General features: G+C 40.1%; 1 protein-coding gene across 4 annotated transcripts in view; it reads left to right on the top strand.

Annotated features, from left to right (window-relative positions):
• espnla (espin like a) overlaps positions 1-18,621 on the top strand; it is a 37,954-nt gene that overhangs the window by 13,877 nt on the left and 5,456 nt on the right. For 2 of the 4 annotated variants that reach the window (XM_057842345.1, XM_057842346.1), the window contains exons 3-8: positions 3,169-3,263; positions 16,829-16,894; positions 16,970-17,063; positions 17,135-17,274; positions 17,511-17,675; positions 17,755-18,590. In XM_057842345.1, coding sequence (XP_057698328.1) covers positions 16,880-16,894; positions 16,970-17,063; positions 17,135-17,274; positions 17,511-17,675; positions 17,755-18,590 — 1,250 coding nt within the window. In that variant the 5' untranslated portion in view covers positions 3,169-3,263; positions 16,829-16,879. Of the gene's footprint in view, positions 1-3,168; positions 3,264-16,828; positions 16,895-16,969; positions 17,064-17,134; positions 17,275-17,510; positions 17,676-17,718; positions 18,591-18,621 lie in introns of all 4 variants that reach the window. The other 2 variants (XM_057842348.1, XM_057842347.1) reach the window with 2 other exon arrangements.

Raw genomic sequence — 18,621 nt, 5'->3', positions numbered from 1 at the left:
GCTTTAATTACTTCTCCAAAGGTGTCTTCAAAGGGGAGGTTCACTTTAGGCCGTGAGGAAGGAGCCAGATGGCGCAAGTTTTGTATTGGGGGCGCTACATGTTTAGCTCGCCCACGATTTAACAAAGTGAAGAAATTAGGGCAGGCCTTGGTTATTTGACAACTGAGGAAAAAAACCAAGTCATTTTTTTTCCCGAGTACGATTTTAATAACTATTTTTTTAAATTGATTTTTTATATTACCGTAGTGGTCCGACTATAAGACGGTGTTTTTTTGCATTGAAATAAGACTGAAAAAGAGGGGGTCGTCTTATATTCGCGGTTTAGACATTATACCCATTCATGACACTAGATGGCGCCAGATATCATTGAAGCGATGTTCTGTCATGACAGAACTCAGCTAATCTCAAGTTTAACCAGTTTGCATTATTTTATTGCGATGTTTTTCCTTACTCAGATTTGTTTCAAGACTACAGCTACAGTTAGACTATACTTTGATGGTTAATGCAGTTATTGCAATTTTGTTGTTTTATCACAATAGATTGGTTTATTTACATTTCAAAAACCAGAAACCATTCATTTACGAATGTGATTGCACTTTAGTTTACATACTTAAATGTTCGGATATTAATCAATCAAATCAAATTTATTTATATAGCCCTTTACAAAACCCGAAAGGCCCTCAAAGTGCTTTCCAACACAACATGGCTCAAGATAAATAAAAGGCAGGAAAATATTATACAATGACATTTAAAAAAAAATATAAAACAAGAAATAAAACAAAAAAAATATAACAAAGACGGCGCATCGCGATAAAAGTCCAGCAAATAAAACAATAAAACCGATAAAATCCAAAGACATTTAAAAACTAGGGCTGTCAAACAATTGAAATTTTTAATCGAGTTAATTACAGCTTAAAAATTAATTAATCGTAATTAATCGCAATTAATTGCAATTCAAACCATCTATAAAATATGCCATATTTTTCTGTAAATTATTGTTGGAATGGAAAGATACGACACAAGATGGATATATACATTCAACATACGGTACATAAGGACTGTATTTGTTTATTATAACAATAAATCAACAAGATGGCATTAACATTGTTAACATTCTGTTAAAGCGATCCATGGATAGAAAGACTTGTTGTTCTTAAAAGAAAAATGTTAGTACAAGTTATATAAATTTTATATTAAAACCCCTCTTGATGTTTTCGTTTTAATAAAATTTGTAAAATTTTCAGTCAAAAAATAAACTAGTAGCCCGCCATTGTTGATGTCAATAATTACTTACACAATCCTCATGGGTGCTGAAGCCTATAAAATCAGTTGCACCCAAGCGCCAGCAGAGGGCGGCAAAACTCCATAAAACACAGCAAGTCAGCGTTTCACTGTACTGTCATTTAAATCTGTCTGAGCGGGGCATCTGCGTTGATTGCGTCAAATATTTTAACGTAATTAATTTAAAAAATTAACGGCCGTTAACGCGATAATTTTGACAGCCCTATTAAAAACCCTTGAGCAAATAAAACCAGGCTATCCTAATCTGTGTGAAAGGCGAGTCTAAAAAGACCTACATCCGTGGTGGTGCGGATTTCGGGGGGAAGGCTATTCCACAGCCTGGGGGCAGCAACTGCAAAGGATCGGTCTCCCCACTGTTTAAGTTTTGACCTAAAAGAAGCTGGCCGGTCGAGCGAAGAGTCCTGCCAGAGTTACGAAAAGTTAAAATTTCCGATAAATAAGATGGAGCCTGGCCATTAATAGAATTAAAAACAAACAGTAAAAGTTTTAAATCAAATCTAAAATGGACTGGAAGCCAGTGGAGTGATGATAGAATGGGGGTAGTATGCTCACATCTAGGTGTACCTGTTAAAAATCGAGCGGCAGCATTTTGAACAAGTTGCAGCCGAGAAATCGAGGACTTGGGGAGGCCAACATAAAGTGCATTGCAGTCGTCCAGCCTTGAGTTTATAAAAGTGTGAATTGCTTTTTCAAGGTCGTGGCGACTAAGAAAAGGCTTCACTTTGACCAAGAGACGGAGCTGGAAAAAACTTGCTCTTACAACAGAACTAATCTGTTTTTCAAAGTTAAGCCTCCTATCGATATTAAGATTTGAATGAGGCAAAATAACAAGCTTTTTCACTCAAACATATTGTTATAATCATTTGTTTCGGATGTACTGTAATTATTTTCTGTATAAAAATTAAATTTGGTGTTCAAAAAGTCTTTTTTCAAACTTGAGTCTTGAAAAAGAGGGGGTCGTTTAATAATCAGGGCTGTCTTAAATTCGGTCCAGACGGTATTTCTAACAGATTTAGTACTGAAAGCTACAAAAATACAGTAGTTGAACTATTTATTGACGTATGACGTAAATATTAAACAACAAAACTAGCAAAACCTATTTCATTGAAAATCCTCTCACAAACAACTTCTCATGGTCAATAATTAACCTTTCAGACCTAAGCATGCTGCTGAAGGACACGTTCGCATCTCTAACCCAATAAATACACCGAATTTAAGGCATGTCTACACCTAGCAGGTTTTTTTTTTTTTTTTAAACAACCGAAGATCCTGCCCTAATACGTCGGGAAAAAATAATTACGTCCACACAAGTCTTTTTTTTTTTATGTGTGTGTGTGTACATGACTTGAAAACCATCAATATTAGGCTCTTTTTGATGGACTGTTAGCTATTTGCCAACCTGTAGTCAGGCTACGTTTCCGCTACATTTGGTCGATTAAATATGCTGCTCACCAAAATCAACTAATTATGGCCGAACTCATTGTTAATAAACAGCAGAAGGCCTAGTTGTTTTAACTCCCAAAAAGTTTCAGACCCAACTAGCTTGCTGGCTAAACCGCAACGTGATGAAAACTTCCTCCATGGCTGTGTTGTTGATGTTGTTGTTGAAGCGTTCATCAGGCGTGACGGTGTCACATTGTTTTTCCACTTCCCGCCTTTCACAACTCATCTCCTGCTGAGCGCCCGCTCCAAAGGACGGAAAAAAAAACAAGCAGGATGCTACGGGATAACATGTCACTTTTCTAAGGCTTCTGCTGATACCTGCTCTGTGCCAGCATGCCATTCACATTAGCGACATTAGCAGCCACCCTATCCTTTTTCCCTTCAATTATTCACACCGTCCTCCGCTGGCTTTATTGTTTACAGGCTCTTGGCCACAAACGTCGCCGGTGTTGAACCAGCACTCCGCCGTCCGCCGCCACATCCTCAAGGCGCAACCATGCTGAACCGCTGACACCGAGGTCGGTCCATTTTTACCTTGTATCTTCTGAACAAGTTTGTTGATCTGTGTATCTGTTCCTTTTACCTGCAGTATGTACCATTCATACCATTTGCCAGTCAGTATTATTACTTTATTAACCATGGATATCATAAAATCAAGTAGGAAAACAATTTTGGTTTAATTAAATCATTCACTGCTTCAATGCTAGTTGTTTTGAGAGCAGCCTTTTCTGTATAGTCTGCGTTTTTGAAAAAAAACTTTCCTCACAGAGTAATGGTGTTCAACTAACATATACTGTATCAATCATATCTACCAAATGAAACAATAAAGAATCTTATATCACCAGGAAGAAAAGGTTTGAGTCTACCTCTTCCATTTTTTAAATTATCAGCAGAAGGACTGCAGCTATCGATTATTTTAGTAGTTGATTAATCTATCAACAGGTTAGTTCAACTAATCGAGTAATCGAATTAGGAACATACGTTGCAAAATGAATTTTAGGAAATGTAAAACAAAGGCTTGCTAAGATTGCACTTTCGAAAGAGCATAAAATGTGAATACAAACTAAAATTCCCGAGTGTTTCTTCAAACTGTGCAGAATTGCACTTCCATATAAAAATAAATTAAAATATAGCTTAGCCTCAAATGGTATGAAAAAATAAATAAATGAGAATCTAAGTACAACAAGAGAACAATTGACTAACTTGCATAGCAAAAGTCCGCTAGCTTAAATGCTATAAAATCCTAACCATTTTTTTACAATGCTCTTAACAAATCGTTCATTCACAACACATTTTCCGACAAAAAACGGCTAAACATACCTATTAACTAAATTACGGATGCATAAAATCATATTAGCTCAAACAAAAACCTTTTGTTGCACTTAACAGGGAGCAGCTGGATTCAGCCATTTTAAATGAGTTATGTCATATTCACTATTGCCACTAGAGGTCAGTGTATCCACCCAAATCAATCAAAGTAAATGCAAACACTTTCAAAACAAACCATTACAACACCACTCTAATTAAAAGATTACCATATTTTTCGGACTATAAATCGCAGTTTTTTTCATCGTTTGGCTGGGGGTGCGACTTATACTTAGGAGCGACTTATGTGTGCAATTATTAACACATTATTATACCATTTCACATGTTTTTTTGGTGTTTTGGAGTGACACTGATGGTTTGGTGAACTTGTTAGTATGTTCTTTATGCTATAGTTATCTGAATAACTCTTAATAGCTATGTTACGCTAACATACCGGCCACGTTCGCATTTCGATGTTCATGCATCATATAACATTATCATACTGTACACTTATTCATTATTATTATTTATGTTGTTTTCTTTTGTATTTTATTTTAAATTGCCTTTCAATTTGTTGTATGTGTTGTATTTTATCAAGTAAATTTCCCCAAAAATGCAACTTATTCTCTGGTGCGACTTATATATGTTTTTTTCCTCTTCGTTGGGCATTTTATGGCTGGTGCGACTTAGAGTCCGAAAAATACAGTACTCGAAGTAGCAAAATTTGATTCGAAACTTTTTTCTAATCGAATTACTCGAGTTAATCGATTAATCGTTGCAGCACTAATCAGCAGTATAATAAGGGTAGTTTAAAAAAAAAAGTTACGTTTCTCCTAGAAACCTCTCAAAGTGGAAACACCCATCAGTGGCAGTGAACGCCTGATTTGAATTGACAAATAATAACTTGTCTCACACTGAGATAATAAAGGCAAAGTATAGTGGGGTTTTCAGATTTGAGTGACCTTACTTGACCTGAAATAACATAAAAGCCATTTTGCTCATTGCTAAAAAAAAAACAATACAAAAAGCCATTGACTGGCCAACGTTTTAAGTGTGGTCATTGAACGGATCAAACTGGTGTTTCAAGGCAACACTGTTTATCCAAACACCAAAATGTTAAAAATATTATTTCATCCCTTGAACGTCCGTTAGCTTCATGCTATCATCTGAAACAAAGTTATAGACAAGTTTCCTGAGCGAAACATGGGTGGCACCATCTTTGACAATTTCTGCTCCTAACTTCCTGTTTAGACAGAACAACATGAAGTGCGGTTGAAGTTAGCAGTGTGTTGACAATGTTAAAACTGCAAAATCAAACCAGAGGAACCCACGGAATCTCCAAAAATGGATTCAGCACGACGTAGCTGAGACTTATAGACTTTCTGTGCTGTGCGTGAACTCCTGGAGGCGCTTACATATTATGGTTGTGGTTGGAAGTGGAACGTTTTGATCAGCCACCAGCTAGTAGCTACAATGAGCCAGTGTGGATCAACCTCGCCATATGCCTTAAATCCAAACCAGCAGCAGACAATAAGTTAAGGATGTGCTTTAAACCTATGGATCCACCTAAAAGATTGTATGTTTGTTCTTATCACTTTGTTAATCATTCATAGACAAAATTAGAACAACCTGTGCAGCCTGTGTTAACGTGGAATGTAGATTGATAAGCCAGCCACTTGAGTGACCAAAATGAGGCGAATGGCCGAATGCAGAAGGGCTGACACGGATTTTGTTGTTACAAGGAACGACTACAAGGTATTTACATATATAAACACAAATAGTATGTCATTCTTTTTTATTGCACGTATCGATCTCAATAAAACTTTTGGACAACATGATTCCTTCTCGTCGTATTTAAAATGATTGGTGCTCGTGCAAAACAGGTCAATAAATCAATATTTATGAAATTATTAGAAAAATATTAACGAAGGTGGAGCATAAGTTGAGCATTCCATCATTCAAGTAGAACGCACGTAGTCCCGATATACAGTGGGCCAAATAAGTATTTAGTCAACCACTAATTGTGCAATTTCTCCCACTTGAAAATATTAGAGAGGCCTGTAATTGTCAACATGGGCAAACTTCAACCATGAGAGACAGAATGTGGAAAAAAAAAAGAAAATCACATTGTTTGATTTTTAAAGAATTAATTTGCAAATCATGGTGGAAAATAAGTATTTGGTCAATACCAAAGGTTCATCTCAATACTTTTCTATTTACCCTTTGCTGGCGATAACGGAGGCCAAACATTTTCTGTAACTCTTCACAAGCTTTTCACACACTGTTGCTGCTATTCTGGCTCATTCCTCCATGCAGATCTCCTCCAGAGCAGTGATGTTTTTGGACTGTCGTTGGGCAACACGGACTTTCAACCCGCTCCACAGATTTTCTATGGGGTTGCTGATGGAAGGAGATTTTAACTCAAAATCTCTCGATACATGGCCCCATTTATTCTTTCCTTTACATCAGTCGTCCTGGTCCCTTTGCAGAAAAACTGCCCCAACGCATGATGTTTCCACCCCCATGCTTCACAGTGGGCATGGTATTCTTCGGATGCAATTCAGTATTCTTTCTCCTCCAAACACGAGAACCTGTGTTTCTACCAAAAAGTTCTATTTTGGTTTCATCTGACCATAACACATTCTCCCAGTCCTCGTCTGGATCATCCAAATGCTCTCTAGCGAACCGCAGACGGGCCTGGACGTGTACTGGCTTCAGCAGGGGGAACGTCTGGCAGTGCAGGATTTGAGTCCCTGGCGGCGCATTGTGTTACTGATAGTAGCCTTTGTTACTGTGGTCCCAACTCTCTGTAGGTCATTCAGTAGGTCCCCCCGTGTGGTTCTGGGATTTTTGTTCACCGTTCTTGTTATCATTTTGACGCCACGGGGTGAGATCTTGCATGGAGCCGCAGATCGAGGGAGATTATCAGTGGTTTTGTATGTCTTCCATTTTCTAATAATTGCTCCCACAGTTGATTTCTTTACACCAAGTGTTTTACCTAATGCAGATTCAGTCTTCCCAGCCTGGTGCAGGTCTACAATTTTGTCTCTGGTGTCCTTCGACAGCTCTTTGGTCATGGCCGTAGTGGAGTTTGGAGTGTGACTGACTGAGGTTGTGGACAGGTGTCTTTGATACCGATAATAAGTTAAAACAGGTGAAACCATTAATACAGGTAACGAGTGTTTTTATTTTTTATTTAATCTTTATTTTATCAGGCAGTCTCATTGAGATTAATATCTCTTTTACAAGAGAGGCCTGAGCACAAAAAACATTCACAAATATCAAACAACACAAAATACACGAACGGAAACAGGAGTTAAAACAGGTGCCATTAATACAGGTAACGAGTGGAACCTCGTTAGACCTCGTTAGAAGAAGTTAGACCTCTTTGACAGCCAGAAATCTTGCTTGTTTGTAGGTGACCAAATACTTATTTTCCACTCTAATTTGGAAATAAATTCTTTAAAAATCAAACAATGTGATTTTCTGTTTTTTTTTTCTCCTTATTCTGTCTCTCATGGTTGAGCTTTACCCATGTTGACAATTACAGGCCTTTTTCAAGTAGGAGAACTTGCACAATTGGTGGTTGACTAAATACTTATTTGCCCCACTGTATGTCCATCAATGTACAGTAAGTGTTGTTGTGAGGCACATCAAGTTGTCTTACCTTGCCTAACAGTGTTTTGGGCCTGTAAACAAACAAATAAAAAACTTGTAAAACTTGCATTTATGTGTTTACATAATTGGGCTATCTTACACGTACTGCTTAGCAACAGGCTTGCAGCAGATAACGTGTTGCAGCCACAGCAGTGCAGTTTTTGTCGTAAATAATATTAAACATCATAATTACACTCATCGTAACAACAATATCAAAGACAAGTTGTTTCATGCGCAAGATTTTAGCTTTAGTATGTTTTGAGCACCGGACACATGAAAATGCAGGGATAGGAAGAACATACCTTCCATAACACCAGCGGCAACATGGCTACATAAACACCCGGTCTTTATGGTGGCACGGGCTTGCTTTCACATCTGCCTTAAAGAACATGTTGTCCTCCCATGTCGTGATGATGGCAGATGGATGTGATTTTTCCAGATTGTCTTTTTGAGAGGTTTTAATGAGTGATGCCACTCCAGCTCCACTGTTGTTTTGGTTAGAGAAAGTGTAAAACTTAAGTCATGAGCAGAAATGCGGAAGTACCTCGGAAACTTGTCTATAAGGCTAACAGAAATTAGCATGGATGTTACTGTAAGTATACTGCTACTTTATAACATATGGTAAATGGAGAGTACTAGTAGCGCATTTAACTAGAGCTGAAACGAATACTCAAGCAACTCGAGTAACTCGAGTTTAAAAACTGGTCCGAGTAATTTTATTCAACTCGAGGAATCGTTTAATTTTGCCATCACGTTTTGCCCGGACTACTTTTAATGCGGGACAACGTCCTGACGTTACGTGCGTAGAGGAAGAAGCAATTAAAAAAAACCTTACCGCAGCCGACAGCCGCTACAAACTACTCCGACGTTGCTAAAAACTACGCCCGCATGATGCTACGGTAGTAGCAGGTAGCGTCTCATAGATATCACATCTATGAACTAGAAATGCGAAATTACAGACGAGGCGGCATTAGTAAACAGCCGCCATGTTAAAGCAGTAGATTCTTAGCGCTAAAAAATAAGATGTCGCTCGCTGTCACCAGCTCACGTAACGTTAGCCCTGCGGAGGGCTTGGTTTCTATGGAGGTAGATTTGTGTCTTTATTATTCAATCAAAAAAAAAAAAAAAAAAAGTTGCTTCAATCAAAATAAATATTTTCAATAAAAAAAGTCACTTCAATTAAAAAAAATGTGTTTGAATGCAAAAATAAATGTAAAATTCAAAAAAATGCATTTGAAAACTTTTTCTTTGAAAAAAAAAATTTTGGGGGGGGATTTTTTTTTATATGAAACATATTTATAAATAAATAAATAAATATATATATATATTTTTTATTGAAGTGTCAATTTTTTGGACAGCAAAAAGTTTTGAACTCATTTTTTATCTGAAGTACTAAAAGTTTTGAAGGCACTTTTTTTTTAAGTAGAAAGTTTTGATTTGATCAATTCTGACACAAAGATCCAACTTCGCCGCTACTTCCGACATGTTTGAGTGACAGAGGATTACGCCAATGGCATAAAGACATGATGAGGCAAGAATAATGGCCACCAGGGCTCCAGCCAGCCATCGGACTAAGCTCGAGGGGTTCAAGCCGAAAATAGCGCACCTAAGGCGGATGACTTTGATGCGAGGCAGTGCTTCTATGATCCGAGAGTACATCTGAGATGCAATTGTTGGCTGTTTTCAACAATGTACATCGAAAATAAAGACATTGATTGACTGAAAATTTTTCAATATTAGATGAAATGTCTTGTTTTCTCATGTTTATTTATAATTGCTCTTTACCTAAAAAAAAAATGTTTTATTCGATTACTCGATTAATCGATAGAATTTTCATTCGATTACTCGATTACTAAAATATTCGATAGCTGCAGCCCTACATTTAACTAAATGGTTACCATGCCCAAAGCGCTTTACATTAGCACTAGAGCTGTCCCGACTAGTCGACGTTGTCGACGTCATCGATGACGTAAATGCGTCGACGGGCAAAACATACCGTCGACGGGTAATGACGGGTTAAAAAAAATTACATGCTGATAAAGTTTAGAATGGCAGGCGCTCGCGATACAAGCGGTTGTTACTGGCACCCCCAAGGGGGCCGCTGTTATTTCAATGTGACCGGCGTTGTCAGATTGAGCAAAGAGGAAGAAAGTGGGCGAGCGAGCGAGAGAGAGGGAGCGAGATCAGCGAGTTGGAAAAGTGAGCGGGTAGCGCCGAGTTGAGTGAGTTCATCCCACCAGTGGAGAGTGGCTTGACCGCAGTTTCATACCCCACGTTTTTGTTTTGGTCAATAAAAGTATACTTAAAGAGCCATCCGACGCCTCTCGGTGTTTTTATGCACGCCGCCGCCTTCCCGAGGAGGAAATCGGACGAACCGACGACAACGAGCCAAGTGAATCGCCGGTGAGGAGTTGAAAACACCGCCAATTTCCAAAAAGGGCAGAGATGGTAACACGTGAAAGCGGCATAGAGCCAAAAAAGCGGACCAGAATAGCCAGAGCCTGGAATTATATCAAGGAAAATATGGAGGGTGCCACTGTGTGTACTCTTTGCTAAACTGAGCTCGCATACCACGGTAGCACGTCGGCTATAAACGAACACTTGAAGTGCCGTCACCCAAGTTTAATTTTCGAAGACAACAAGAAACAACAAGCTAGCGGATTGTAAGTCCATACAACTCTCTAACGATTTTTTTAATTGGAAGTTGCCTTTATGTGCGTCGTATCAACGCGCATTTTATTTAATAAAATAATTAATATAATTATATATTTTTTAAAATTATAATTAATATAATTATATATTTTTTAAAATTATTATTACATTTATTAGGATCATGGAAGCTCCCACTTAGGGAAAATATATACATACATATATCCTGTATATACATAATATAATAAAAAACACATATGGAAACACCACTGGCCTGCTTACTGTAATCCATGACTGCACTAATGCTAGTTATTTAATATTATAAAGTTTTACATATAGTTGTATACTATAAAATTAATACTATATACTTAATTTTTGTTACTGTGGGTATGTGTGTCTTTCATTCAAAATAATTGTGGTAATATTTCAGTGTGCCCTCTGCGTTATCTTCAGGTTAAAACAAACAAAAGTTGAACAGTTTTTCCCCTCCCCAAAAAATGCGGAATGCACACCGGAAAGAGCATCTGAACTCACACAAAGTATTCTGAAAATGATTGTCCGGGACATTGCAATTCATTTTAACATTTAAAACAATATAGACAATGACATACCGCAAAAAGAGTAAGAATTGTTTTGACTCCTGTTAAAAAGGTGAAGTCACAGTGTTTCCGTTTACATTTTTTTGCAGCAATCAATGCCAGCAGCATTTGACCTCATTGTTTGTGATTTATTATTGATATTTATGTTATTTATTTATATATTAATAAAGAATTTAGGTGTTCCAAAATGTTTTTTGTGAATTAATAAGCTTTAAACAAATGTTTCATTATTAAATTAGTAAAAAAAAAAAAAAAATTAGATTAGTCGACTAATCGTAAAAATAGTCGGCTGACTAATCGGGAGGAAATTGGAAGTTTGGGACAGCCCTAATTAGCACACATTTACCCTTTCACGCACACATTCACACACCAGTGGTGCTGCTGCCATGCAAGGCGCTGCCAACCCATTCGGGACAAATTAGGGTTCCTTGCCTTGCCCAAGGGCACTTCGACAGTGGGCAGTTGTAGCCAGGAATTGAACCGCGGTCCTAGAACAACTCGAACTGCAAACTGCGCCACAGCCGCCCCCAACTCTGTGGAGTAGAAATATGTTATGGTGCCTTATGTTATGTTTCGGGCTAAAAAAAAAAACAAAAAAACAAATCTACACCAAAAAACGGTGCCAAATCTTGGTGGTTGAATAAAGTGGTTCACATAGCTAATGTTTGCACTCGATGCCTTCATGATTGATTGCTGATCTGTCCAGGGAAATGGACCGCCCGGAAACCCGAGAGTGTGAACTTGTGAGAGGATGTGTACTTACACCGCAGCCTCGTGTGTGTGTACAGCGTGTGTACATCCCCAAAGTCTCTATGTAGCAAGGAAAAAAAGATGTAGGGAATGCTCCAAATTTGTTGCAAACGCTGGCAGCAGCAAACTGGAGCGCAGTGCGAGGTTGTGAACTCTTGATGTGTTGTGATCGGGGTCTTTGATAGTGTGTAGGCCTTGCTGTGTGCGTATGTGTGTAGCAGCTGAGAGGTGGTGCTGATGAAAACCAAATGCTGGCTGCCACTGGGTCCAATTAAAGGCACGCACAGGGACGTTGAACTATTACGAGAAGGGTCACCCAGGAAGCACCAACTCCTCCTTTTCCTCTTCTTCTCCTTGTTTATCCCTCGGGAATTGCATAACTTCGGGGAAGCTGTAGCGCCGCTCTAATAGGAAGCGGCGAGGACCGGCCCTTGATTTTTTTGGGGACTTTGATGTGGACTCGCGATGCGCTCGGCGGGCGCAACGCGATATGGCGTGTCGTTCGCGGAGTATGCGAGGACAGTGCCGCTTTGTCTAAATGTTTCCATACATCCGCCTTGCATGGTTTCCTTTATATATGCATCTGATTGTTTTTTTTGTTCATCCATCATATATATTGGTTTGTTTGTAGTAGATGTGTCAAGAACTGTCCCCCAAAGATGGCTCTGCTAATGATAGTAGTTCTAAGAGGTCTAGGAACTGTCATTGAAGCTTCGGAGAACTCTTGTGTGCTTGAAACAGAGTTCAAGTAATGTATCTAGGTCTAATAAAGACCAGACCAGAATATTAGGGGGATTGTTATTTGTTTGGACTGTGGGTACAACTCTTTGGCTACGTTCATACTACAGGTTTTAACCCTTAGATGCACAAGTTACTGGACCCTACACTCTTCCATAAATGGGTCAAAAATGACCCATATTAGAACCAATGTGTTTTTATGCCATTTTGGTGAAGAATAATCACTTCTATATTAATTTGTATGATATTTAGGGCCACACAAGAATTAGTTCATGCTTGAAATATCTTCATAATTCAATTAACATTTTTTGAAAAACAAAAAACAAACACCAACAAAAAAACACCCAGCGATAGACTTTATCCTTCCTTGTATTTTATCATCAATGATGAAGAGCTCCCATGCATCTCTTTGGTGAGAGAGCAGTGCTAAGCCCTTGTGGAAGCGCTGACCGATTTCTGAGGATATTGTGGCTCTGTGTTCTGCTCTGGGTGGGAGATAATTCTCTCTAGTAAGAGCCCTACCAACTCATTCTGTTGGCCATGATTTGGACACTTTCTTCTTCAGAGGACACATTAGTGGAATCTTATGAGTCAGATTGATCCTGTTCAGTTGGATTTCCAGGTGGACAACTGCTACTGCCACCTGGACAATAGTCTGGGTCCTCATCATCAGAAATTTCGGACACTTGAGTCCAACCCCGTCACTGCCTCTCCATCATCCAACATCTGTAGGACCATTTAAGCAGTAAATCTAGCACAAATCCGATTATTTCGTGTTTTTCCGGGAAAAGTCGCATAAAAGTGGACCATTTTCAAATTCGATCCCAGTCACTTTCGTATGTGGTTAAAATCCCATCCGGGCCACATTTTTCCAGAATGTGGCTGTGGTCCGAACTGTCAAGTCACCGAATTAGGAATTCATGCAGCAATTAACATCAGCAAAGAGCGAGAGAGACAGGATGCTACGGTAGCGGTGCAGCTGTGCATTAAGCGTTAGCGCCTAACTTGAACGCGGTTTTGGGGAAGGAGCAGGCTTGACAACAGTCATAAAAAAATAAAATTGGTTGAGAAAAAGCCTGACAATGCTCGGTTTTCTCTCCGCTCCAATGCTCCTGCGCATGCGGGCCAGTTTGCTCAGCGCATCTCAGACTGCAAATTAAAGCGTGAGTGTGATACTTGAACCGACTCAATGGACAAAGGCAGTCTGAATGGGTACGCCAAAAAAAAAACAAAAAAAAAAACAGATATGACAAAAAATCGGAATTGTGCATTAGGACCTGCTTTATGAACCTAGCCTTAGTTAGCTAGCTAGTTATGAAGTAGGTTAATTTGTTGATAAATAATAATAAAGAGTCATGAAAGATACACACACAAAATACTATATGGACATAATACTTATAGTATACGTATCAGCTCTTGCTGTGTAAAATAATCTTCTTAAGGGATGTCACTTTTTACATACCTAGTCTGTGTGGTCAACGGTAAATTTATTCCCGACAGCCAAAGTTGATAAGAATGAAAGATTCTCATTGGATTCCATAGAAAATGCATGTGGGTCATTTTGACCCACTTGTGGAAGCTTAGGGTTGTAATACAAAAATGACAATTTCTTCAAATGTATAAAAAGTTCATCAAAAATTTGAATGGCATTATATCAAGAACTTGTTTTTTGAAGAATAACTGAAATATGAATTGATAAAAATTTTTCATTCCAAAGATATTTCAAGAAAACAACCTCACCGGGTCATTTTTGACCCACTTATGCATCTAAGGCTACGTTCACACTACAGGTCTTAATGCACGAATCCGATTTTTTCGTGTTTTTCCGACCCGAGTGAGGCATTAACTTGACGGTCTGAACGTGACAAGTCGCATAGAACTGGACCAGTTCAAATCCGATCTGGGTCACTTTCGTATGAGGTTCAAATCCGATCTGGGCCACATTTTTTCAGACTGTCGCGGTAGTCTGTACTGTCCAGTCTCTCAAATCGGAATTTATGCAGCAATTAAATCATCAAAATGCGAGAGAGACGCTACGGTAGCGGTGCAGCTGTGCGTTATTAGCGCCTAGCTTGCCTTGAACACAGCTCTTTAGGAAGGGTCGGACTTGACAACATTCATAAAAAAAAAAATTAAAATGGGTTGAGGACAAGCCTGAGAATGATCGGTTTTCTTTCTGCTCCATATAAGTAATATTTCAGCATTGCTTACACGACCGAGAGTGGGGGCAAACTGCCCGTATGTGTGTGTAACATGCACGGACAGTGCGTTCATCGATCCATATACTTTGAATATAAACCTAAACTGGGATTATTTATGTCTGTTATTTGTCCTCTTTTTAAAAAGTTAAATATGATATCCCTGGAATGACAGATGACAGTCAGCATGTGTGGTCATTTATTTTGCGGGTCGTCTTGCTCAGCGCGTGTCGGACTGCAAATTAGTGCGCATGCGTAATACTTGAATGGTCTCAATGGACATAGGCAGTCTGAACGGGCACGCCAAAAAAACAGATATGACAAAAAAGCGGATTTGTGCTTTAAGACCTGTCGTATAAACATAGCCTTTGTTTCTTTTGGATAATTTATGTAGTCTTAGGCTAGGTTCATACTACAGGTCTTAATGCACAAACCCGATTTTTTGCCATATCTGTATTTTTGGTGTGCCGGTTCAGACTGCCTTTATCCATCCATTGAGACCGTTCAAGTATCACGCATGTGCACTAATTCCCAGTCCGAGATGCGCTCAGCAAAGAGACCCGCATGTGCAGAAGCATCAAAACAAATTACTCATGCTAGCTGTATATCATTCCAGAGTGATCATATTTTGAGTTCCAAAAAGAGGACACAAATAACAGACATTAATAATCCCCGTTTAGTCTTATATTCAAAGTTTCTATGGACTGATAGAACGCATACACGCACACACATGAGCCTTGACGTGTGCGCGTGAAATGACGTGGACGTGGATACGGAACATGACTGCGGCCGACAGTCGCTACAAACTACGCCCACATAATACTACGGTAGATATCACATGTATGAAGAACTAGATGCGAAATGACAGACTTGGTGGCGTTAGCAGCACATGTATAGAAAACTAGATGTGAAATGAGAGACTCGCAGGCGTTAGTTAACAGCCGCCATCTTAAAGCTGTAGACTTCTCTGGAAGGCTGTTGTAGCGAACCTTCCGAGCGAACCCAATTAACTTTTTATCGATCATTAAATGGTGAACCAGTTTGAGGACTTTCACATGTCGAAAGTAGACAGAAGGGAAATTATGGAATAACGGGAGCAATTTTAACAACTTTAACAGTTAATTCACAATATTAAATGTAGTTTAAAGCTGTTGATACAGAATGGGGACTTGAGTATTTTATCTACTGTTTTGAACTGTTAACTTGATACTGAAATAGTACTTTATTTAAGCCTGAGAGGATTTTTGTACAATTTTTGTAACTAATGTACGAAACATTAAAAGCAGCAAATAGCTGGGGGGAGGGGGGACCATCAATAATCGATTTATAATCAAAACGTAGTTTCTGAATCATGATCGTAATCAAATCATTAGGTGCCCCAAGATTCCGACCTGTAGTTACTACCCACCTCTGCTTTTTCTGGGTAGAGGTGACAGAGGTTTGGTCGCACTAATATTCTCATTAATCTAGGTCAATTCATTCTCAAGGTTTTGACTTGATTGCAACTGGACTAGCTTGTAGTTGTTTTAGGGTGTAGGGTGTTTCAACACAACAAATGAAGTGCATTGCAAAGATCTTTTGATATTGTTGAAGGACGCTATTTTCCCCGTTTGTCCTTCGTGTATTCTTTGAATTTCGGTTGGTGAGAATGCTGGTAAATGAAAGGCTGGAGATGAACAGTATTCCTTCGAAGGTTTTATTGCAGAATATTTTGGGTACAAATGTGATACAGACAAGGGCTTTGATCTCGTAAAAGTACAAGGAAACACAACAAGAGGCAAGTCTTTTGAGTCTGTTGACAGGACGAAACCGAAACTTATTATAAGGACGGAATCGAAACTAACTATAGCATAATCTTGGGTTTTTCCACCAGGAATTGAGACCTTGAGAGCAGGTCCTAGCTGGTAAGACAGTAAGTCATAAGCACGGTTTCTGATAAGGCGGTCAACAGTTACTCATTGTGGTCATTTAAGGCCGTTAGAAAACCACACAAACATGGCCAAATATGGGCATGCGCAATATGCCATGATACAGTATGATGCAGTCTTCAATATCTTCATGCGAACTAATTCAAAGTCCTCAAAGACTATGTGACCACAGCAGGCCAGTGACCATACCAAGCCTCTCTTCCAAAGTCATCTTAGATTAGCTCTAGATCTCCTGCCATATAATTTCTGTTGCTTGCAGGTTATTTTCCATTCAGAGCAGAAAGACAACAAGAAGACACTGGTGAAATTCATGGACACCTTGAAGGTGCTTGTCATCCAAAGACCTCCAAGTAACCCTTAAAACAGCCTTAAACGTCTCCACCTCTTCTTTCTGAATCAGCAACCCGAGAGCGAGGAGATGGTTGCGGCCAGGTACCCTCAGCCTTCTAAGAGTATCATACCGCAAATTGAAAAAGTTCAAACGGCCACGTCCGGTAGGTTTGCTAGATGTTTGGAAAATTTGGGAATGAGTTAACAAGATGGTACTGGTGGTTTGTGTGTTTAGTCATTAAAGGTTTACATAAGACAAAGAGGATGGTGCCTGACGGCAACAATCTCCTCGCCGACAGGAAACTCCTCGGGGATATGAAACCCATCGTGTCACTCAAGCAGTCGTCTCTTCCGGGCGTTTTCACCGGACAAGCGGTAAGCACAGTTGCCTCTTTTTTTTTTTTTTTTTTTAACTTGGAGCAGATGCATCTGCTAACTAATAGGATAGGAATAGGGAAGATAGGTCAGATTAGAGTGTGACAGGACAGGTTGAGTGCAAAAGAGAAATCACCTACTCCCATCTAAGATTTATTGTCTGGTACCTGAAAATTTACTGATAGACACTAACAAAGTACTTTTACTTGGTGACTTCCCACTGTTGTCTGTCATAGAGTAAGGTGGTGGTCTTTCCCACCGGGGAGGCCAACCTGGCGGAAATGGACTACCTGGTCCCCAGCCATGACGAAAAGGGCCAACCGATTGCCGAGTGGAAGCGGCAGGTGATGGTAAGGCAGCTGCAGGCCCGACTGCTCGATGAGGAGGACCAGAAGTGGAAGGTCATCCCCAAATCACATGTTTACATTTTGTTTTCTGTGGTAGCTATCCTGTAAGCACACATCACTCAATGTGTTCCAGGAGAACGGCCAGAACTTGTCCAAAGTCAGCTGGCGCTACTCGCAGGCCCACAACGCCATTCTGGGCCCATCTGGAGAACTCCTGACTGAGCACGACTTGATCTACCTGGAGCAGCAGATCGCCAACGTGACTTTGCGCCGTCACACCGGCGAGGGCTACGAGCTGGAGCTGGCGCGGCTAGTGGAGGAGCTGCGCCACATCCTGCCGGCGCCCATCGTCAACATCAGTGCCCATGCCGGATTCGCCGACCCAGCTAAACGCCCGGCACTTCTACCTGGCTGGTGCGGCCGTATCTCTGGTATTGTCAAGAGCATGTCGCTCCTCATGAGCGACCTGGCCGAGCAGCCGCACTGCAAGATGCCTGACAGCCAGCTGGCCAGCGTCTTCTCGCAACCACCGGACCGGCAGGCATCCACCAGGGGTCGGCGCCAGAGAATCGAAGATGAGATCCACCGTTTCGGTGTGTCCGTGAGGACGCTCAAGTCCAATTTTGAGACTCAGAACGAGCCCGAGGACATGGAAGAGCCCTCGACTCAGGAGTTTGAGGAGAATGTTCCGGAAGTGGTGGAGAGCACCAGCCTGAGGAAAGAGCGCATCGTGGTGCTCTTTCTGGGACATTGGAAGAAGTCAGCCTACGCGGTGACGCTCAAGAGCAAAGACGCCGCCGAGAGAAGGAAGAGTAATGATGAAGAAAGCGGTGGCGGTGAAGAGAGCGGCCGGGTCAAGATGTTGAACAGCTCTCTGGGTCACTTTTTCAAGCAGAGGAGTGCTGTCAATAAAATGCTGGGAAACTGGAGAAGGATGATCTCCAGCGTGCCTTCGCGACAGATACGACGGTACGTTTTAAATGTTTGTTTTTTAACCTGA

Source organism: Corythoichthys intestinalis, chromosome 7 (assembly GCF_030265065.1).
Source record: "Corythoichthys intestinalis isolate RoL2023-P3 chromosome 7, ASM3026506v1, whole genome shotgun sequence".
In the NCBI taxonomy this organism is placed as follows: domain Eukaryota; kingdom Metazoa; phylum Chordata; class Actinopteri; order Syngnathiformes; family Syngnathidae; genus Corythoichthys; species Corythoichthys intestinalis.
The sequence above is the reverse complement of the archived record's forward strand: the minus strand, read 5'-3'. Positions and strand labels throughout refer to the sequence as shown.